General features: G+C 38.8%; 1 protein-coding gene across 2 annotated transcripts; it reads left to right on the top strand.

The window, feature by feature from the left end:
• The first annotated feature begins 284 nt into the window (after positions 1-284).
• Positions 285-23,062, top strand: PRPS2 (phosphoribosyl pyrophosphate synthetase 2). Of its 2 annotated transcripts, XM_074534694.1 has the most exons (8): positions 285-464; positions 9,788-9,971; positions 12,553-12,573; positions 15,188-15,286; positions 16,330-16,454; positions 18,288-18,461; positions 21,046-21,205; positions 22,067-23,062. In XM_074534694.1, the coding sequence occupies exons 1-8, from the start codon at positions 343-345 to the stop codon at positions 22,157-22,159; spliced, it is 978 nt and encodes a 325-aa protein (XP_074390795.1). In that variant the 5' UTR covers positions 285-342; the 3' UTR covers positions 22,160-23,062. The 2 variants fall into 2 exon arrangements, with proteins under 2 accessions (XP_074390795.1, XP_074390796.1); XM_074534695.1 differs by lacking the exon at positions 12,553-12,573 and having other exon boundaries at positions 286-464.
• The last annotated feature ends 350 nt before the right edge of the window (positions 23,063-23,412 follow it).

Below are 23,412 nucleotides of genomic sequence, written 5' to 3'. Positions count from 1 at the left end.
CAGAGGCGGCTGGAGGGCACGGACCGGACTGCACCGGGCTCGGACAGGGAGGAGGAGGAGAAGGAGGCGGTGGCAGCCACCCCGCCCCCGACCGCCACCCCGCGGCCGCAAAGGGCGGCCGGCCACACCTGTGCCCCGCGGCGCCCCCGGCTCGGCTTGACTTGGCTCGGCTCGGCTCGGCTCGGCTCGCCCCGCCCCGGTCCCTCCCGGTCCCTCCCGCTCCGGGCGGCGGGGCGGGCCTGCACCGCCGCTATTTGACCCCGCACTGCGCTCCCCGCGCTCCTCCGCCGCTCTCGCCGCCGCCCCGACCTCGCCCGCCCGCCCGCCGCGCTCGCCCCCGCCATGCCGAACATTGTGCTCTTCAGCGGCAGCTCCCACCACGACCTGTCCCAGCGGGTGGCGGACCGGCTCGGGCTGGAGCTGGGCAAGGTGGTCACCAAGAAGTTCAGCAACCAGGAGACCAGGTGCGTGCCCCTGCCACTGCCCTGGCCCTCGCCGCGCGTCCCCTTCCCACGCCCAGCCGGCGTCACGGGCGCGCCCCGGACACACCCCCGTGCGGCGGCGGGGCCCGCTCCGGTGTCACCGGGACCGGCGGCGGGGCCCGCTCCGGTGTCACCCGTCCCGCTGTCAGCCCGGGCTGGCGGCGGATCCTGCAAGGGCGGCTGTGCCGGTGCGGGACCCGCGTACGGATGGCTCGGTGCAGCCGTAGCCGCGGGAGCCGTGTGCCGTGTGTCCCGGGGCCGCGTGTCCCGCCCGCACTCACTTCTGCTTGTGCCCCTGCCTTCCCCCGCCTGCACAAGCACCGCACCGCGGTGTCCCTGCTGGGTTGTCCCTTGGAGCCCTCCCGTCGGGAGCTCCTCGGCCGGAGGAGGGCTGGCACGGCCCTGGCCGGGTGAAGAGCATCCTCCCTCCTCTGTAGTGGGAATGGTGTTTGCACAGGCAGCCCGTCTGCGATGTCAGGCGCATCCTGCCGCTCGCAGATAATTAACTGTGCAGTTGATCAACTTTATCTACCGAGAGATAAAAAAAGTCCTGTGAACTAGGGTATGCTGTGCAGTTTTTAAACTAGGTCTTCCCTACTTACCTACCTATATCTGCATACAGGCAGATATGAAAACAGGATGCTGGATTAGATTTTTAAAAGCATCTAAGTCAAATTGCCCTTGCAGAATTTGTTGCAACTGGTCTTTATTTTGCGTTAGCAGCCAGGTGTGTGTATGGTGAACCCATTGCAGCTCCTGTAGGTCTCCATTCCCTAGTCCAAGACCGATGGTCATGCATGAGAGTGATACAGGTTGTTGTGATGGCCTTGGCTCACTCCTGGAAGCGCAGTCATTGCAGATTCCTAGCCAGCCAAACACCAAAACTAACTGGTAACAGTGTAAAAAATCCTCTGTGAAACCATGAGGACAGCTTTGCTCACCTGGAGTCCAGGAATGTGCTTGCCAGGGCTTTTTCTATCAATATTGCCTCTCTTTGCTAGTGTGTAATCTTGGCTTTCTGACCCACCATTTTCATTTGCTCAGTTTTAATGAAGAATTTTAAATTGAGGTGACAGTGGTATATTCACCCCGTGAGCTGGTGAGACTGCAACTGCTCCTCTGTGTAGGTATGTGGGTCTAGGCTGCCAGCTGATTCTGAAACACAAGCCCCTGCTGTAAATAGCTGGCTAGTCTCTGAGGTTCTTGTGTGTTTATTTTCATCTGTTCTTGTTCTGAATCTCCTGAAAAAGCATGTTTTCATTGCTTCCTTTGAAATATTACCATGATGTGTTCTAAAATTGCTCTCACAAAGCTTGTCCTTTTCTGTCTACATTTTTGCATTCTCAGTGCAGTTGCTCTTGTTCTAGTTATGCTCACTGGCATTACTATAAACCGTCTTCCATTGGTGTTTATGCAATCTAATGTTTGCACACTCTAACTCTTCTATTCATTCCTGATTAAATGAAAGCTTAAATCTTCTCTCAATTCTTTCCAGCCCCATTCTCACTTTATTGCTCTTTGATCTCCTTTCTGCATGATAAAACTTAACTTGTGTATTTGGTTGCATGAATTCCTTGCTAACTTGTCTAATTTTTTTAATGTTTCTTCTCCAGAGACACTTATCTTAATCTGTGCTTGAAACAGCAAACAGCAGAACTAAATTGATTTAGATTTCATCCAAGGTGGAAATTTATCTCAATTTGCATATTTATTTTATAAGTAAAGTTAATTAAATTCTGGGCTTTAGGATACACCTATTTTTCCAGGTATGGAATATTCTATTTAGCATTAAAAACAAGGTAGTGGTGACTGCAGTATCTCAGTGGTTTTGCTAATCTAGTAGTGCCAGTTTATGTTTTTAGGCAAGTAGCAATGTACACATATGCTGAATGTATTTATTAGAAACATTATTTCTGGTTGCTTCTGTTGCCACATGGCAATGCTGACATCTTTTTTATTTATTTTATTCCCTGAACTAATATGGTTTAATGTTTTAAACCTATAAGTGTTTAGGTTTTATTTGTTTTGTTTTGTTTTACAACTTCCCTCGAGAGTCTAATCTGAATTCCCTGTTTCCCCTTCAGCAAGTAAAGTTTTATCCACTACATATTATTTCAAATATTTTTTTCAATATTCTTAGCAACTTACTTCAGGATGTTGACTTTCCAGTTTTCTAGACTAATGTTCTCAATAAAAAAATCCCCAGCAAGAATAGTAAGAGAATTCCTCAACAATGTATTTGAAATTATACTACAGGTAAAGTTGAAACTTATGCAGAGCAGGCATCTGAGGCATCTGGATTTTCAGTCTTTCTATACTGTTAAACTGCATGTGTATATAAGCAAAAATTTACTTTTTCCTATATACAGTGACTCCAGCACAGTACTTTTTAAAAATTTTTCTTCCATTTTTAAATTTATAAACAAGTGTATTGGCATTATGAAATACACTTGCAGTATTGCAGAATCCTAAAACCTGATAGTTAAAAAGCTCAAAGAACCTTAAACCTTCCAGTGGCACTCCAGCAATCCCCCATGCAAACAGATAAGCCTGGGCCCGAGGGTCAAACTCTTGTTTTGTCAGATCTGTTAAGTTAGCAAGTTGCAGAGAAGATTTACCTTTTGTTCAAAACTCTGTTTTGCTACTTGCTGCATTCTCTTAAATATAAATGATGCATAAATTGACAACTGTGTGCAGCCCAGGGCTTAAATCTGTGCAAGAGGTCCTAGCTGGGAGCCTTTCACTTGAGAGTTGTAATTAGTCTGGCTTGCAGAATAGAGTGGAGGGAAGAGTTATTAAATATTTTGCATTATATTTCAAGTCAGACAGGCTTTAGGTTTCAGTCCCAGTTCTCAGCAGCTGTAAGTGGGTTTGAGAAACTGATGCTGAGGTTAGCCAGGGATAGGACCACCACTGACAAGCACTGTGGCTAAACAGCCAGTGCCTGTATGTTTACAGCTCCAGAACATTTAAAATAGGAAAGGCTCCTCATTTTTATCTGTACAGAGACTGGTGTATCTAGCAACAGCATCAGAGTCATCTTCTGATTGAGGCAATCTATATTCTTTCAGGTTCTGTAGCTGGTAAATGGAAAGCCTGTGCTGAGAAAGTGGGGAAATTGCTGCCAGACTCAATCACTGCCCCATTTTTTTCTTCCTTCCCTTTAAACTGTATGGAAATGCTTTCATTCAGCTAGCTGCTAAAGTCAGGCAGCCCTACCAAATGCAGCACCAGAGCTCCTCACTAAGCTCTGGTTGTGGATGATAACTCTGTTAGTCTGCATTGTGTCAGTTAAGTGCCAGCCACAGTGGCATGGAAGGAGCTTGGGTGGCACCACCTTATTTATCTGGCAAAATGATAGGGACTGCAGTGGGGGCTTAGACAGTTTATCTTCTTCAAACCCCACAAACCAACTGTCTTCAGCAGTTTTGAGGCTGGAGAAAGAAGTCCTTAAACAGGGATGGCTGTTGTAGCCTCAGCATCATGAAACTGTTTGACTGACATGTAACAGATACATACAGATATTAAATACTCTGAAGCTCTTTGCAAAATTGTCTTCAAATACACTGAGGTGGCATTTAATTAGAGTTGCTGTACAATTAAACCCTAGTGCAGCTATTTTTGGTGAGTCAATTGAAAAAATTATGATTAAATGTATTACTTTGTAAATAATTTTATTTTCTTTCAAGGTAGGGTATTCTTCCTTCTCTGAAGACTATTTATTTTAACTCTGCCCTTGATATACTTGTTATTCTCAAAATGGATAAACTGCTCTCAGATGGCATTCTTTAGCACACATTTTTCTTGGTGAAAGATGGTTAGTGCTGCCACCCATTCCTGTGAGGCTCCTGGCCTCTTGCTGTCAGATTCACTGGCTGAAGTGAGTTTTGTAGATTTTCTTAATCCAGGAGGAAAGGAATTGAAGTCCTGCCTGGCACATGTGAATTTGAAGGCTTCCTACCCACAGCCTTATTCAACTGCTGAAGTTGGACTGTTTCAGAAATAGCAAATTAAAGTGAATCTCATTTAGCTTTTGCAGAAGGAAATATGGAATGACTACAAAGGGACATTGGCTGCTTTATGGGAAAAGCTGTGCTGTTGATAGGAGAGCCATTTTTTTGTGAGTAAATTAAACTTGATTTCATGGGCTGAAATGTGATCTTCGAAGTTAGGAAAAAGTAGCTGATGTTTCCTTGGAGAATCCAGGATGGGTTTGAGTTTGTATTTCACACAAAGTGGAAAAATGAAATCACTTTGTTCCATGAAGAAAGTAACTGAAAAAAGAGCAAACCTGGAAACTTATGTCCTAGGGATTTACAATTTGTTACCTGGCTTTAAGACTTCCTTCTTAATCCCCCATCAGCATCCTTGCACTGCAGTTGTCTCAGATGAGCCATAACTCCACTGCATCTCCTGTAACCTGGTTCCTTTGTGTTCAGCTGGTGTGGAGCCGTGAGCTGTATCACCCTCCCTGAGGGGATGCTTTGGTGTTTGCAGATCCCTGCCCATGGAATGAGCAAGCTCTGGTCACAAACTGGTGTTAGGACAGCTGAAGACAGGAAGGACTAGGGACACATGGGGATGTGAAGTGTTTCCTCATAGTGCCCAACAAGTGATTCCCAGCTGGGCTGGTGGTGGTCTGCCTCTCTCAGAGGGGACAGCTGTTTCCCTCTCTCCCAGCTTGCTTACACTGTCATGAGCTAGAGGAAACTGGAGAAATAGATTTTACCAGCTTGGTTGGAGAACGTAAAAATTGTTTCTGGACTGCACACTGTATGTGTTAAAGCCATAACAGTGTTTTGTTTGTATAGGGAATTGAAGATGCAGCAAATATGGCCATTTATTGCACTGTTCATTTCTCTGAATTGGAAAAGGACCCAAATACTTTAAAGCTTTTGGTTTGAGACTTTCACTTATTTGGCCTTGCCGTATGTGGTGCACTTTTGTCTTTGTGTAGATGCTAAAACTTGACATTTAAAAACAACCTCCCTCCCCCCAAAAAAACTCAAAACAAAACAAGAAAAAAAAAAACACAAAAAGAAAAAAAAAACCCCACAACACCACCTTCCCCACCCCACTCCCCCAAGAAAAATAAAACAAAGGCAAGCCAAATAAAACCCCCAATATGTGTGGATAATGGCTGGCAGTCCCAGGTGTCCTGAGGTGCAGAGTTTGGTACTCAGCCTTTGAAGAGTTTTTGCACATATTCAGACTTGTTAGACATTCGTTTCCAAATGTTTGAGGGTAGTTTTTGGGCTGCCTGTTGTTAAACCCAGAACTTGCTCAAGAAAAGGTGTTTTCCTCTTGCTGTGGCAGGCTGTGTGCCAGAGTGGAGGGTAACAAGATATTTCCTATCTTCTGGTGTTTACCACACCAGTGCTCTGCATCAGAGCTGGGCGGTTGTTAGTGGAGATATAGCAGGAGGGTTGTCTTGGAACTGTGGAAAAGCCTAGAGTTGAGGGGACACCATGGGTGCCAGGAGATATGGGATCCCTGTAGCCTTAAAACCAACTCTGGCATTTTTATTGTTTCTTTCTTGCTTTGGGCTTTGCTGGTGTTCACTTTATGATGTAACATCACATCAGATGAAATATTTGCCCAGTGAGTTGAAACTCTTGGGTTGAAAGACTTTACTCTGGGAAATGTGTTCCCAAAGGTAAGAGGTCAAACACACCCTGCTGCTCAGTGCTTGCCATTGGCTGGGTTTCAATGTCTTGCAAACTCAGCATGTGGATTTGTTTGATCACTTTTGAGATATTGATTCATTTGCACACCGTATGAGGACTCTAGACCTTCATTTTTGGCCTCTTCTCTGGGTGTTGGAAGGGCCTGAAGTACACATCTACCTTTTTAGCATCTATTTTCTTGAGAAATCTTACTTTTTATAAGCATAGCTAGAAACTTAAACTGCTGTAATTATTTTTAAAAATACATAGGACCCTTTTAAGTGTATAATTTGAACATCGTAGCTATGTATTTGCATTATTTACCTTTGTAGTCTGGCTCTGCATACTTAATCCCATTTCCCACAGCTGCTTGGTTTTTAGTTAGAACATACAAATTTGTAATTCCCATCACTAAGTTCAGTTGGGACTGCACTATAAATCTGGCTCAAAAGGATCTCAATCTGTGATTACTCCTGATTCTGATTTTTGGTTAATGGATGCTTCAGCCATTGAAATGTTTGTAATCTAAGTGGGTTTCATGCTGTATCCTTAATTCACTGGTTGTTAGTCTGTCCAAGTTTCTACTTGTTAAATGGAACACTCAAATCAGCCTTTGCAAGTTGAAGGCAGATACCAACACTTAAGCATCATGTCCTGTTTTATGTGTATCTTTCCCAGCTAGAGCCTTGTGCTTCTGGATGCCAAGCATCTGGCTCAGAGTTAATTGCCTTTGTTTGCCATTGATTTTGTAAATTTCCCTTTTAAACACAATTGTGTGGTGTCAGGGCTTTTAATGTGCAGGTTCTGTTGACTCTTCTTGAACAGAAATTTATTTAAACTGTTACCAAATAGGTGAATTTGATTAAATTGCATAAAACAAACAGAGCTTGTAATCTTGAGGCAAGAGCTTGTGTTTGTGTCCTTCCTCTGTGTCCTGACTATGTGAAATTGTTTAAATAACCTCATAAACAGTTAATTAGGTCATGATATAGATGGGAGAATTTAGTAGCAATGTTAATAAGATAACTGTCACAGAGTTTGACTGCAGTTAGCTTAGCGTTGTCTAATAGATATTTGAAATAGAACATTCAAATACCTGATTCTGTAGTTTATAGTCTTTTATTGGTTGCCTGAATATGAAAAAAAAGAAAGGGATGGGGCAAAAAAAACCCCACAAACCAAAACCAACCCTAATTGCCAATTTTCTCTCTCCGGTAAAAAAAAAAACCAAAAAAAAAAAAAAAACACAATAAAAAACAACAACAACAAAAAACCAACAAAACACCAAACAAAAAAAAAAAAAAAAAAAACACACCATCCAAACCCCCACCAGTGTGGTTAGTACAGGCTGTATCTGCAACACAATGACTGGTTATCTTTTACTCTGGCTTGGGGAAGGTGAAATAGGCAGCTCTGTGTGTATCTGTTGGTTGAGTCCACACAATACCTCCCAGTCTTTGAGAAAGTAGATAATAAGAGATACTGATCTGTTGTACAGCTCTGTCTTGTGGGCTGTGAAATGTGACTACTTACATTTCTATGTCACAAGTAAGTATGTCATTCTAGCCTTAAAAACATGGCTACACTTCTTTTTCAAATGCACTAAGAGAGAAAGAAGTAGGATGTTTGTTTTCTAAGTTGTTTACAAGTTGATGTTTATTGGTAGCCCAAAATCATAAGAAAAAAAATACAATTAGTGACAATGGAAAAATAACATGGTATTAACCAGACCTATATTTATCTGAAAGTATATTCCTTGACCCTCTGAAAACTGTGATTTTTAATGATGTGCATAGTAGTGACAATTTTTAAAAAGAGTAAAACAGCTCCAAGTGTTCTTTCGGTATATAGTGAACACTAAGATCATATACTTTTGTCACTCAGCCAATGTTTTTCCTAGTATGTAATGTTAGACTGTTAAATTAGCTGTTCCTTTTTTTTCTTAAGTAATAAAATAATTTTTCTTTGGGCATATTCCAAAGGTGTGGTATGAGACAACATTCATTATAAAGCAGGTCTGTGTAACTGCTGAGTCAGGGTGCAATTAGAATTTTTTAAAGCGCTCACGATAACCACAAAGCTATAATAATGATTGCAGCCACATCTGTAAGCTTGTGAGTAGATTCCTCACATGGAGCTGGGTTTGTGTTCAGAAGGGCTCCTACTTAAGCCTGCCTAGTTTTTTCCAATCATGTATCACACTTAGTATCTTGCTGAAAAAATGTTATGTTTACCAAAACTTGTCCAGCTTCAAAAAGGGAAACAAAGAAAATATTTAAATCAAAGCACAATTCTCTGAATGGCCTCATTCCATTGATCAGAAACTTAGAGAGGAAAATAACAATTTTGTGCCTAAAAATTGTCTTTGTGGAATAATGAAAGCCTCCAAAAGATTTCTTGACATATCTGCAGATAATGGTGTTTCTGATCACCTCTGTCCTTCCAGAGACCTGATGTTTGATGATTTGCTTTCTTTTGACCTTAAGAAATCCTGCTAGTAGCATTCTTAGGCAAAAAATGTATTCAGTTAAGGAGAAAACTTAATACAGGATCTTTGGATAATTTGTTTGGGCCTGCAGAGAACTCAGATAGGGCAGCTGAGAGCATGTACTCAACTATCTTGATAGTGATAAATCAAATGTGTGCTTATCATTAAGATGGTTAAAAGCAGTAAATTCCTTTCTGCAGAAAGCTCATGAGTCTTACATAGCACCCTGAGAGTTGATAAACAAAACTTGTTAGGACTGTGTTTGACTAGAGCAAGCCTCAGCATTGAAGGACTCTTTAGAGAAATTATTCTACCCACATCTGGGCCATTTGGATGGTTTCCAATCAGAAACTTGAGCTTATTTGTGTCTTGGGTAAAGGTACAACCTTGTAAAAGTTCAATACATTCTAGCATTTAATAACTGAGACTAGCATAATAGAGCATGAATTTGCAAGGTCTGATCACATAATTATTTAGGATGTCTATGTTTTGTGTACATTGTACATGGATTTAGGTAAAAAATAAGGTTTTTCTGTTATATTTATGTGTAAGTTTTGAAGTAACAGATGTGAAAAGTTAGTGTGGTTCAGCCGTAGATGTCTTTTGCTTGGATCTAGAATTGAGAAAGGATTATGCATTCAACAGTTTGTTTTATTTTTCCTGTTTAAGTTCAATTTAATTTTTGAATTCTGTGGTCTGAGCAGTGGTTGATCCCAGAATGTGTCTTGAAATCTGTGGAAGAACAAAAAAACTTAGATACTCACATAAGGAACCAAAGCACGTAAGCACAGTCAGAGGAAACAGAACACAAAATGGCACAAAATGAGAGCTGAGCAGTGGCAAGCTCTTGATTGGCAGCCTTAGCTCTTCTGTAAGATTTTTCTTTTAAAAACACTTTACTTGAACATCATGGTGTAGATTTTATTGCTGTTGGTTGATGCTGACCTGATTAAGACCATACTGGCTTATATTAAAATTGTCAAGGAGGCTCTTATAGAAATCGCTGTAAAAATAATCCTACCCTAAATGGCAAGTTTACAGAAGACCTGTGGTAGTTTGTTAAAACACAACTGTTTGGTTTTTTTTATTATTTTTTAGTAATGCCTTTCCAGTAATTTAAGTGTTGAAATGATCATCTCCTGCTCTTTCAGTGTAGAGATTGGTGAAAGCGTGAGAGGGGAAGATGTGTATATTATCCAGAGTGGCTGTGGAGAAATAAATGACAACTTAATGGAGCTGCTCATCATGATCAATGCTTGCAAGATTGCATCATCCTCCAGAGTGACTGCTGTAATTCCATGTTTTCCATATGCCAGGCAAGATAAGAAAGACAAGGTAGGTAAGAATTGTCATTTTGGAAGGCTTCTATTCACTTTGCTTACTTGAAATTTTTTGAGATTAACAATTTTCATAAACATTTAAGTGATTTGAAAGATTTGATTCCCCCCCCCCCTTTCCTCTTAGTATAATGTTCAGTTAGTTTATCCACAAGGAATGGAGCGAGACAAATTATTTTTTTTGTTTGTGTTTTGATAATTGGCATGCCTTCAGTTTGCAAAAGTAGGTATATTCTATGTGTGTGGTCTTTGCAGAGTACTTTGCTAGCAAACTGCATTTTATGGGATTGTTTATCCTACTTTTTCAAAGTTGTTTTTTTGTTTTTAAATCCCTATTAATGTGGAGAGAACACCTTTTTAAGCATTATAATTGCATGGAATTAAATACTGAATTCAAAGTGCTGTAACAATTATGTAAGTAGGTTTTTTCCTAGAAGGTTAAACAGAGCAAAATGGAAGGAACTGATAAAATCCACAATACATAACAGAAATTACCAAAACCATTATTTTATGCTGCCAGACAGATTTTAAAAAAATTATATCGGTAATATTTTTTTTTTTATTTATGAAGACAAGAAATTGTATGGAAACCCTATAAATACTCTACTGATTTTCTTGCCCTTTTCCTGAATTTGGTCTGTCATAACTGATGAATATATCAGTACAGTCCAGTTGGTAACACAATAACAAACCCTGTGTGGGAAGTGAGACTGATTTTAAAAAAGAAAACTGGACTTTATCTCTACTATATGTACAAAAAAGGACCCTTTGAGAGGTTATATGAATTGTGCTTTTACCTAAGCTCACTTGAAAAGAAGTAATAAGAAATGTAAATTTGGCTTTAAAGATTGGATTGTAACGGTTGTGTTTTTGGAAAATTGTCTCTCTCCTTTACTTTTTATAAATGGACTGCCTCCTCTCTTTCACTTTGGGCATCAAGCCATTCTGCAAACCTTCTGTTGATTTTGATATTCTTTTAGATTAAAAACCTAACAGGACTGAAGTAATGGAGAAGCTAAAAATAATGGCAGTTATTATAAAATATGTAATAGTCAGCCTGTGATATCTAAGAACAAAACTAAAAAAACTTATTTTCTGGTATATTAGTTCTTTAACTGCAGGCTCTGTAATAGCATACTACTACAACGAAAGTCTACTTCATATACTTTCAAAAATGGAATTCAGGAATTAAAATAAAAGGCCCTATTCTATGTCTACATCTCTTGGTACTTCATTTTTGCTGTGTTTTGTAGTGGATGATGAAGTACTTTATACCAAAAGACCTTGAAAGGGCACCAATATGCATTCTGTTGCTAAGAAGGGAAAGCATCTCACTATGTTTTGATTTCCTACTTCATATTGGGAAGTTCTGCTGTACCATCCTCTAAGTTCTTGGTGTGGGAAAAGGATGAATATATTCCAAAATTTCCATGCCTCTAAATTGTCGTGTCAAGGATACCCAAATTTCATGTGGCAGACTTCCAGAGATGTTTTAACCCTACAGCATGGTGGCACAGTGCATGCCATCCAGGAACATTTTGTATTTCAGAAATGCTGTGGAAAGTGATTTTGATTAATAGAGATTTTGAGATTTTTTTTTTCCCAGACTGTTCTCTGTGTGTCACTGAGTTCCACCATTGTAGGCATATATTTTTTGTTGCTGTTGGTGTTTGTGGGGTTTTTTTTTCCCCCCTCAGTTTTGCAATTGAGAAAATGTTTGCCATCTTTGGAAATTAGCCTTGGTAGTTGACCTCTGTGTTGCAAAATAAGCTATAATACAGCTGTCAACATTGGGCAGCTTATTGACAGGGACATCTTCCCTCCTGCTTGCATCAGATCACTTGGTCTTTGACCCATCATGAGCGCACGAGCTTTGTGTGCTGCCTGAAGTGTCAGTAAAGTGCCAGCCATTTTCTTCCTGTGATCACACACATATTTTCTTCTATGGTGGAAGACATTGCTGTAGTTTGCTTGACTTTGAATTGAAGCAGTGTAATCTTCAGTACATGGATGTTGTTTTCTAGTTTGAATTTAAGTGAGTGGCTTTAATTCATTATGAACTAAATAGACTGAGTCCTTGCTGCTTAAAATAAGCATGTATTTGTTATACCTCTGGTGCAGTTATGATTTCTGAGAACAATGAAAGAGCTCTTCATTTATTCATGTAAGGAAAGGGCCTTGTAGTAAAAATCTTAGTTTGAGCAATTTGGTCTACTCTGAAAATTTTAGCACTAAACCTGAACTATCTTTAAATGAGAAACAGATTAAAAAAAACCCAAAAACAAAGGCTTACTGAGAATGATAAAAAATTCAGTAAATTAATTTAGATTCAGTCAAGTGCTGCCCTAAACTAGAACATTTCTGATGCACAAGCTAGGTAAACTTAAAAATAGCTCAGATGTTTCTGTGCTTTGACTATAACTGCATTTATGCATCCTCTAATTATGCCAACCTTCCAAGCTGTGGGCAGGAAGCATTTATGTAGGATGCTGTAGAGATGCCTTTGAGATAAGTTAGAAGTAGTGATAGATGAGTTTGGTGTTCTACAGCTCATGTAACTTTGTTTTTTTGATTTGTAGAAGGGGTCCGTGGAGCGTTGGGTAGGTATAATTTATTTATTTTTTTTTATCTAACACTACGCATTTCCATTAATATGGCCTGAAAGGGTGAAACTCACTGGGTTACATTATGTATAACTAGGAACATTTTCAGTTTCACTTCTTGATTTCAGTTGTGTTTCACCTAGGCCATGACAGTAATCCTGTGGAATAATTGCTACAAGAAAACCCCTAGATTCTAGTTTAAAAATTATTTGGATATTCAAGATAATGGCTGTCAATTTCTGAGGCTTCAAAGCAAATCTCTAATTTTTGAGATTATAAATTTGGTAATGCATTAGTGAACATTCGGTATCCATACACTTCACAACTGGCTTTCTTGGAAGTGGAAGTTCCAGTTATAAATCTTTGGGCTTTCTTTGGTTTTCTTTATTTTTTTTTTCTGTTCAGTGTGCATGTGATGAATATTGAACAAGACAATGTACTAAGATGCTTAAAGGCAACAGAGCTTTGATCTTAATGGACAACTTTTACTTTCAGCTATGTGTCCCTTGCACAGTTACTTTTGTGGTGTTGTTTATATTAGCTTTGTGGATTCCTCCTGACACTGGTAATTCAAGTGATTTTTTAACAATTTTGTTTCTGTAAATAATCTAATGCTGCATTTCACACTAATAATTCTGAAAATAATCTAAAATTACATCAAAGAATTGAACAATGAATACTGTGAATCTGTGTTTTTACCTCTGTCATCAGAAGGGAACCTTACAAACTATGTTATAAGGAAAATCCTGAGTTCTCATTCACCTTTGTCATCCAAGTTTCTGAATAATAAGGTCAGATTGAATGAGGTTCCCATGAAGGAATGTGTCTAGCCTGGAAAGATAGGATAGTACAAGCAGGAGAGCAAACCTCTCATTTCAGATTTACCTGTTAGTTCAGCTTTAAACTAGAGGTTTGGAAAGAGCTGGGAAGAGAACACTGCAACAGAATGAAAAGAGTAGATACTTTTTTTTTTTGTTAGATGTTGACAGAGATTTGAGAGTATTTTGAAGTCCAGCTTAAAAGTGTCAGGTGCTAAAATGAGCTGAAGTGATCAGGAATTCAAATGGCATGAACAAAAATTTGCTACTAATAATAAAAATATCCAGAAAGTTTTGGACAACTTACAGAACTGAACTTAAATGAAGAGCAGTGTTGTTCTCAGTAAGTGGAAAATCAACTGTGCTGAAGCAGTAACGATGATGAACTCTTCTGGAAGTGATATGCAGCTGAATTGCAGAGATCTAGGGAAGTGCTGGCTGGTGCATCTGCTTTCTGTGTGTCTTACACTGACAAAATGGTGGTGGTGTTCTGTGAAACACAACACACAAAAGGGATGGTTTCCAAAATGAAGAATTTCAGTAATGATGGTGATAAACTTGATCTGGCCATAAAACGAGACTGCAGTATCTCAGTTTCTATTCTGGAAGTGTGTTGCCAATCTGCAGGTTTAAACAGAGAAATGCCCAATGTCCACCTAAGCTAGGAACAGTTTTGATGAAAACAGGATGAAAATGCAAATGAAAAAGCATCCAGGCTAAATTGTCAGTGATTCAGCTCATTGTCACTTATGCCCTTGAGCATCAATGGAAGGAAGGCAGAGGTACCCTGTAATTGTGTGTATGAGCTGGAAGGAGAGGAAGTTCCTGGGAGGTGAAATGAGGCTGTTTGATAAAGAGATGTAGCAGGAGAGACTACTGTGCCGGCCGAAAGCAGTCTGATACTGAGATGGAAACTCTGACTTGCAGTTCTGCCTTTATGCTAATGTTATTGCCAGCTATTAGCCTTATTTAAAGATTAGCAAAAGAAAGCAGGAGGTTTTGTTTAGTGTAGAGAAAACTGTCTAGGGAAAGACAGGTTTTTACAGAGCTTAAAAAAATGAAAAAAACTTTGGAGTAACTAAAAAATAGTGAGGTATCCTCCAGTCAGAGTTCCCTTGTTTTTGTTTGTTCTGCATCCTTGATGCTTTTAAAAACCTTTTGACATTGGCATTAACTTTGCTAATAAGATTTTTATTCTTTTCATTCTTTCTACTTAGGATTTATTCAACCTCCCCTGTGCCTTTTGGGAGTTCTAGACTCCTAATTGCATCCAGGAATTAAACAGAAATTTATAAAAAAAAGTCAGGGTAAAAGACCCCTGCCAACAACAATCTGCTACAAGCTTTACTGTGTTGTGAAGAAATACTTGATACTAACGTTGTTTTAAAGCAGTGTTCTCAAAAGTTGGGTCCATTTTACCTTCCATCTTTGAATTTTGCAGTGTTTCTTAGAATAAGATAGAATGGAGTGTTTCTGTGGAGTAGAAAAGTGAAGTTAGCTGAAACTTTTAAGTAGAAGAATTGGAAAACTATATCCCAAATTTTATCTCTTTAATACAAAGCATTATTAGGCAGACTGTGCAAGCTGATTTAGATCTTCCTAAATGCTTTACTTAGTTTCAAAACCCTAGTAGCAAGATTGACAGGGTGGTTTAAACTAAAATTCTGAAGCTTTTCATATCTAGAGTCCAGATATTGTAAAAGGAAAAAACCAAGAAAAATAGCTAGTCTTCTGATTCCGTGCATCTAGTCAAAATATTTTTTAAATGTAAATGTTTGTGCTTTATTTCTCAGAGCCGTGCACCAATCTCTGCAAAACTTGTTGCCAACATGCTGTCAGTGGCAGGGGCTGACCACATCATCACCATGGACTTGCATGCTTCTCAGATCCAGGTTGGTTCTTACCTGCTGTCCTAGAAGCTCTACTGAATTAATGTGACAAGCTGATAGCAATTCTCTGTGGCTTTGGTCATTATTTTGAAAGGCTGTGTACAGAACTGTGAGGGTTCAGAGAAAGTCTTGCTACCTGTTTCTAATGAAACTCCATTTTAGAAAGAAACCAGTCTCGATTTTATGAGGTGATTTTGCAGTTACTTCAAATATTTATGCATTGGAGCTGTGGTAGAATTTGCCAAGTCTAATGTAAGAGCTTCCAGAATATAAAATATACTGGCTTGGGGCAAGTTCTCTTAATCTTAGCCTTGTCAGAGATTATAGTATTGCCCTAGGTAGAGTTTTGTTGTTACAGCCAAGGGTGTAATATTTTCTTAAAAGAAGTGGAGATGGAGCCTGGCAACCCTTATCTGGCTTACTTCTGAATCCAACAAATCACAAAACCTTTGCCTCAGACACAGAGCAGACATAATTTGTCATTCTCATGTGTACCTTGTTTTAAGAGAACTTATTTTTTACAGAAAACACCAAATCTTTCAGTTCTGGCGCTCCATTTAATCAGAATTTCTTATTATGCTAGATGGCTGTCACATAAATAAAAAGGTCTAAACCAGATTTCTCGTTTTTACAACTTGTACCAAGATTCCATTTTGGTTTGCATCCTCCCCATGTTGAAATACTGCTGTTAATGTCAAGCAGTTGAAATTTATGGAAGCTGAGTATTATTCACTGGATGTTTTGAGAGCTTTTCACTAGCATGAATTTACTTGAGTGCCTGAAGGTGATCATCTTTCCTGATTTTTATATCAATTGGGAACACCTGTTTCCTTTTTCACTACTCTTGGGTGATATTTTTCAAGACCTTAATGTTTATTTGACTTCAGCAGCATTTGACAGTAATATCAAAAGCAGAATTAGACCAGTGTAAAATACCAATGAAGTTCTGCCATTTATGAAAGGCAAAGGCTGGATTCTTTCCCTTTGTCTTCATTCCAGGTAAGATACAAACACATATTTATGAAACTCTTTCTCTTTTGGACTAGGGTTTCTTTGACATTCCAGTAGATAACCTGTATGCAGAACCTGCAGTCCTGCAGTGGATTAAAGAGAACATTCCTGAGTGGAGAAACTGTATCATAGTCTCACCCGATGCAGGTGGTGCAAAAAGGTACTCTACAAACCTAAACCAATTAGATGTACATATAGTAAGTGGTTAATGATCTAGTTTGTCTAGTCTTCTATATTCCTCTATGAATTGTGCAAAATAAAGGGTACAACACTGATGAATCCAACTGCATTGTAGAAACAGAACAACTACTTCTTCCAATGCTGTTCATGCTTAAAAACATTCAGGAGCTTTCTATACTCTAAAGATATTTTTCTCTCTCCCTGGATGTGGCCTCATTAGCTGAATCCCTCCACCAGAGGGAAGAGATTTTCCCTGCTGTTTGCCTCTTTAGCCAAGTTGCTGCACCTCTTCCTGCTTCGCTCTGGAATTGCCTAAGCTTCCCTTCTCTGTCAAGGCATATGGCCTATTCCCACTCTACCTGCTGCCATTTAGGTAAGAGCTTGCTTGACTCATTTCTTTTTTCTTTACATTATTGCATTTCAGATGTAAACCTGCTGACCCCAAGTTTTGCACTACAAATACTAGAAAAAGGGACTGAAAGTTTGAGTGGCAAAGGGTAAAAATAGAAAACTTAGTTCATTGGAGGCTTTCTTCATTCACGGCATGTGTTACTCATTTAGCAGACTCTGTTTTATTTGGTATTGATTGAGCATAAACCAGTGCCAAAGCTCAGAAGCAGGCTGGCTGGTGAGGTCATAAAGCATGCCATTGAAACAAAATGCATATTCTCAGGTTTTATTGCTCATGCTGCTTCTGCACAGGGAACAAAGACAAATGAAGACAGACTCCTGTAAGCCCATAGCAATTTAAATGTCTGAACTGTAGTATGGGGAAAAGTGTTAAAGACTGTCATAATTTGATTTTAATTGAAGTCCTTGAGTCTGTTGTGAGTGTTCATGTTGTAATGATCTTTAGGGAAATATGACTGAGTGGAACTCCTAGTTGTTGATTTGGGTTTTTATTTAGATTAATCAAATTAAGGATGTGAAGAACATAGAAAGAATTCTAAAAGATCACTTAGTCAGTTAAATTTCTTTGTTCCTATCAGGATACTGTTATTTTTGCATTTGGTTTTTATGTTGGTTTTGTTTTTAATGCAAAATGCAATCTTTACTTAGAATTCAAGTCAGGAGGCAGCATTTTTCCCCTACCAAATATTTTTGCATTATCAAATTAATGATACAAGTTTATTTTTTGAAGATAACTCTCACTGTATTTAGTAAACACAGTAAAAGAACAAACTGCAAAAAGGCAATCAGAAGTCTGTAGCAGGTGAAGTTTATTATTAGAAGTTTGTTTGGCCACCAGAGGTCACCCTGAAGAGTTTTAAAAGATCTTTGTCAAGAAGATGTATGCTAAGGGAATTATTAATGAAGTAAGCTACTTGATTACTAGTCAAGTACTGTGAAAAGAATTATTAATCACTATTAACTTGTTTGGGTTTTTTTCTCCCTTTGGCTTGGTTTCAAACCCTGCAATGGTATTTTCCAGTTAGAGTGTTAAAGTGCACATTCCCGTAGGCTTAGAATTTACTTCCCCCTACTTTAAATTACCTAGTGTGACTGGTATTGCAGCAGCTTAATAAAAGCTTGTGAATAGCTGAAATGTTTTCAAAGCCAGGCACTTAATGACAGAAAACCAAAGTCAACTCGATTAAAAAACTGATTTTTGGGGTATAGCTTAAGACACTCTGGTTCATAATTAGCACTGAATTAGGATTGCTTCTACCTGTCTCATTCCTTGCAAATTTTTTGCTGTGGTAATTTGAAAGCCAGAAGACAAAAAACTGTTTTTTGTGACAAAAACATTTGTATGACTGTTTTTTCTTTAAAATGGTTCTCTAAACGTGGTGCATTTCTTCCTGCAACCTAGGGTTACTTCAATTGCTGACAGACTGAATGTGGAATTTGCACTCATTCATAAGGAAAGAAAGAGGGCAAATGAAGTGGACAGAATGGTCTTGGTTGGTGATGTGAAAGACAGAGTGGCAATTCTTGTTGATGATATGGCTGACACATGTGGCACAATATGTCATGCAGCAGACAAGTAAGTGTTATTATGGTCTGTCTCACTCACTGCACGGCTGATGAATACAGTTGTCCTCAAAGCCTATAACCCATCCTGACCTCTCTAGTATGAAGTCATTCTGACTCTTGAATTGATAGGTCACAGTTCTGTGATTCAGCTGTGTCCTCCTTTTGAACATGAAATTGAGAAAATATTTACAGAAATATATGATCTGTACCTAGGAAGAGCACAGAATAAATAAAATGTTGTAACTTGAAAAGGGCTTGGGCCATCTAGTGCACTTTACGGTTCTAAGGCAGGAACAACAGCTCAAAAATGATTTCCTCTTTGAACCTCATCATGGAGCCTTTCCACTCTTCTCAGGCAATCTTTAACAAAGCTTTACTGGATTTAACACTAAAGTGTTTTCACTGTAGTGTCCAGTGCAAATGTAATATTACTTTTCACTGTACATCTTAAGCATAAAACTATTTGTCCTTTTCATCTGCGGAGATGAGCATAAGTTTTCCTGTCTTCTGTCTGAAAGTAGGTTGAAGAGTTCTCATTTCCCTCTTGAGTAGAGTAACTTGAGTTTGTTCAGTCTTTCCGCAAGGTTTTAGACTTCTGCTCAATTGTGATGCCTTCTGGATTCCTTCCAGCTGGTCTACTTGAAGAGGAGCTTGTGAATGTAGACCCACTATCCTAACTAAGGCTCTAGCAGTAGAACTAAGGCTCTAGCTGAGCAGAAAGGATTATTTATGGTTTTCCAGGTGCCTTTATAGTGGTTTTTTTTTCAGGTTAGTAGTAAGGCTGGCTCGTGTTAATCTGGTTCTCAACCAGCACCCCAGGTCCTTTTCCACCAGACAGCTTTTCAGCCTCTCTATCCTGAGCCTGTGGCACGTCATGGGGTTGTTGTGACCAAAGTCAGGACCTAGGACTTGGCCTTATTGCACCTCTTGCAAATGGCCTCAGCCCATTGATCCAGCCTGTCCAGATCCCTCTGCAGAGCCTTCCTGCCCTCAGGCAGATCAGCACCCCCACCCAACTTGGTGTTACCTGCAAACCTAACTGAGGGTGCCCCCACTCTGTTTGTCCAGATCCCTGATGAAGATGTCAAATGGGTTTGGCCCTAGGGGTACCCCACAAGTGACTGGCTCCCACCTGGATAGAACTTCATTCACTACCGCTTTCTGGGCCCAGCCATCCAACCAGTTTTTTACCCATTGAAAAGTATACCTGTCCAAGCTACACAATGCAAATTTCCACAGGGGAATGCTGTGGGAAATGGTATGAAAGCAACAAGAGTTAGACATTGTTCTTGGTGGTTTGAAGTAGAGTTAATCTCACAAGTTTACAGTCTTTAGTTGCAGACTTGCTGTTTGCACCTATATAAAGGATGTCAAAAACTCACATGTAATCTTGTGTTTCTTACATTTTTCATGAAAATTTGATGAAATTTTGCAGAGATATTGTGTAGTTGTTTGCTATCTCCATCCTAATCTACGTCATAGCTCAAAGTATTCTTTTAGGCTGTGCCCTTTGCAGATCACAAATTGCCTAGCCAACATCTTTTTAATACTCTTGCGCATAGAAGCTAATTACTGTGAAAAACCTTTCTTTCCTGTTTGAGAGAAGCACTCTTTATTTACCTACAGTGCATTTCTAGAGACAAAATAGACCAAATTCTAAAACTGTCAATCACCTTCAATGTATCTGCAGTGTTCACTAAGAAAGATGCTTTAGCTTCAGTGGTATTGGCTTGTGTCATGTTCTTAGCATGAATTAGTGTTTTTCATTAATGTCAAATCCAGGTGGGATGTACTTTGTGTATAATAAGACTCATGCACCAAAATACTCCTTAGAACTCTTTTTGCCTCAGCAACCTAGATGCATATCAAGGAGATGAGCTAAGGAACATATTTTCAGATACAACAAATGACTTTGTGATGATCTGATAAAATTCCTCAGGGCCTCTGTTTCTAAGGCTAGAGAAGCAGGTAGGACATAGCTGAGCATCTGGAGGCATTGAGGCCATTAGAAACTAAATTAGGATATTTTTAGTCATTCACAAGGTGTTCTAGTTCTTTGATTTATACTTTTTTCCTCCTCATGCATCACTTCACTGAGTGCTTGGCTCAGAAGCATGTCTTCCCACAACCTTGCAGTAAGCTACGGTTTTAATCATTAACATTTCTTCTTCCTCAGAAACTCCTTCCAAGCAGAACTGTTTGAATTGCAAATGAAAATAAAGGGGGACAATAATGGAGGCACAATGGAGTTGTGAATATTGCCATCCAACCTATTTAATTTTTTGCCTGGTTAAGATAGAAAGCTTGTACTGGAGTTCATTTTTATGTTGTGCTAGTGTGGTCAAAAGCACAGCATTGTAGATTAGTAACACTGCTGCAAATAAGAACATTTTAATTTAATTACAATTTTTGTTGGGGATTTTTCTGAAACAATTCAAACTTCTTCATGTTATACAAATATCAGAATTATTTTGTAGGTATTTTATACATAGGATTTCATAAGTAAAATGCACTTTAGAGATTTGTATCTGGCGTCATCTATAACCATATATGTACACATGCATCACAGCATGCTATTTTTGTGTGTTCTACAGGTTAATGTCTGCTGGAGCTACTAAAGTTTATGCCATTCTGACTCATGGCATCTTTTCTGGTCCTGCCCTCTCTCGGATTAATAATGCATCATTTGAGGCTGTTGTGGTAACCAACACAATCCCCCAAGAGGAGAAAATGAAACATTGCCCAAAAATACAGGTACAGTGGTGTTATGTCATTTCTTTAGACTCAGTATTTGTATTTTACTGCTCACTGGTGGTGCTAGAATTTGTGGCTTGAGATGAAATTAATATTCTTAAATACATTGTTTGCAAAACATTTTGCTGAAACATGCTAAAGAACTGTTTTAAGGGGATTCAGGTAATATAATAGGGCACTTCAAAATATTTATTTGTCACACCTTGAGTACGCTTGATTGTTGAAAGAGTGACAAATGTAAAATTGACTGGGTTTTTCTTCTTTTTTTTTTTAATTAATATTATTCATAAAATATTTGGATGTAGGACCTTAGTTATTCTGTTGAGGAGGCCACAGAAATCTTAGGTGACATTATTTTTCCTTGAAAAACACAAATGGAATTGTTCTGAAAAGTCCCGTGTCCCTTTTGGAGGTTTTGCTTAGTATAGAGTGGAGCAAAGCATAAAGGATTGAGGTTTTAAATGAATTACTGGATTTTTTTAAAGCTTAACATTTGGTATTTATTGAAACAGGGCAAGCACTTAAAAAGGTGTACTTCCTTTAAATTGTATTTATGTCAAGCAGACACTGCCATCTGATGGCAAGAATAGTGGGGCTTTTTGACAGCATGCCCTTTGTCAGAAGTACTCAACAATATGAGCATTCAGTGATCCTAGTCAATGCATTCTTACTAAATTTTTGAGTTCTTATTTGGTATTATTGCAGTTCTTATGTATATATTCAATGCCTAAGCTTTGTTTTATTACTTTCTAGAAATAAAAGCTAAAAAGGTAGATGGACTGTTTGTTTATATGGCTCTAAATTGCATTGTTTATTGCTCTTGGCATGCCATCAAATTTTTCTCCTCAACTTTTCTTTCAGTTTATTGACATTTCCATGATCCTGGCAGAGGCAATTCGAAGAACACACAATGGTGAATCAGTGTCTTACCTGTTCAGTCACGTCCCCTTGTAACTGCAGGGGATTACACTGCATCTTTGCAAAGGTCTCTTAAGCTAGCACTGTTTTTAACTATGCACATCAACCATGAGAAATTATTATCTTTGTACAATTCGAGAGCTTGTATGTTTAATTATCATATTTGTCTTGTAATTAACATTTGTTCTTTGTAAATGGGCAATAAACCTCCATCTTGCAGAAAACTTAAGAATTCTTTTCAGAGTCTGGAAGTCTTGTGTGTTGTGCAAGTTCTTCTATGTGTCTGTTCTCGCATTTGGCTAACTGCTGTGTCAGATCCACTTTTCTATACAGAAATACAAACTGTTCACAGAACTTAACAGGATGTACATGTGTAAGATCGTTCTCTGTGTTAAGCTAAATGCTAAAGACCTGAGTTTCTTGTATCTATTAATCTGTTGGGGTTTTTTGTTTATGTTTAAGTACCATGAACAGTATTTTGTAAGCTCTAATATGTAAAGGTCATGTTAATTTTGAGGAACTGTTAACACATACATAGGATGACCTGTTTGATACATTTAATAGTCACCTTTTTCCCCACAAGATATTTGGGGCTGCTTTTTTCTTTTGTAAATCTCTCATCACATTAAATTGTTTGCTTAACATCTATTCTGTAAAGTTGCTGTCTTGTAAGATTGATGTTCCAGTATTATTAGTATCACTTGTCTAAACAATGACCAAGCTTTGATCATGAACAGTTTGGTGTAAATTTCATTTTTTTTCTCTGTCATTTTAGACATTCCCTGATTGTGATGGTAGGAATAATTTTATAAAAGCTTTCCTGTCGATATTATAAAGACTTATTGTGCCAAGTCCAAACAGAAAATTAAACGCACTTACACAGACTGGTCTGTACCATCGTTGAAAAGCATCTGAAAATAAAGGGGTTTTCAGCCTGCACAGTCAGTGGATCTTCTCCAAATTCCTGTTACAAAATACCACAATATTTGACTGTGCAGTGAGTGAGCTAGGCTACAGTAACAAATAATGAATGCTTTAACATTAGAGAATTAAAGTCATTATGAAAAAAATTTTTCCTGTTGTATTATGGGAGAGTTTATGGTTAAATATGGGTAATGCAGTCAGTAATGGATTAGGGCTGGGGGTCGGGACTCAAAATTGTAATTTTGTAATTAGGTCTTTGAATCCTATCAGGAACTGTTTTCTGTCTTTCTGTTAGAAGAGTAATGTGTATTAAAATAATATCCCTTTACCTGGATCACAGGAACTCAAGTTTCCTACCTGAAATT

This window comes from Zonotrichia albicollis, chromosome 2, assembly GCF_047830755.1.
Source record: "Zonotrichia albicollis isolate bZonAlb1 chromosome 2, bZonAlb1.hap1, whole genome shotgun sequence".
Lineage (NCBI taxonomy): Eukaryota > Metazoa > Chordata > Aves > Passeriformes > Passerellidae > Zonotrichia > Zonotrichia albicollis.
This window is presented reverse-complemented; position numbering and strand designations above follow the sequence as displayed.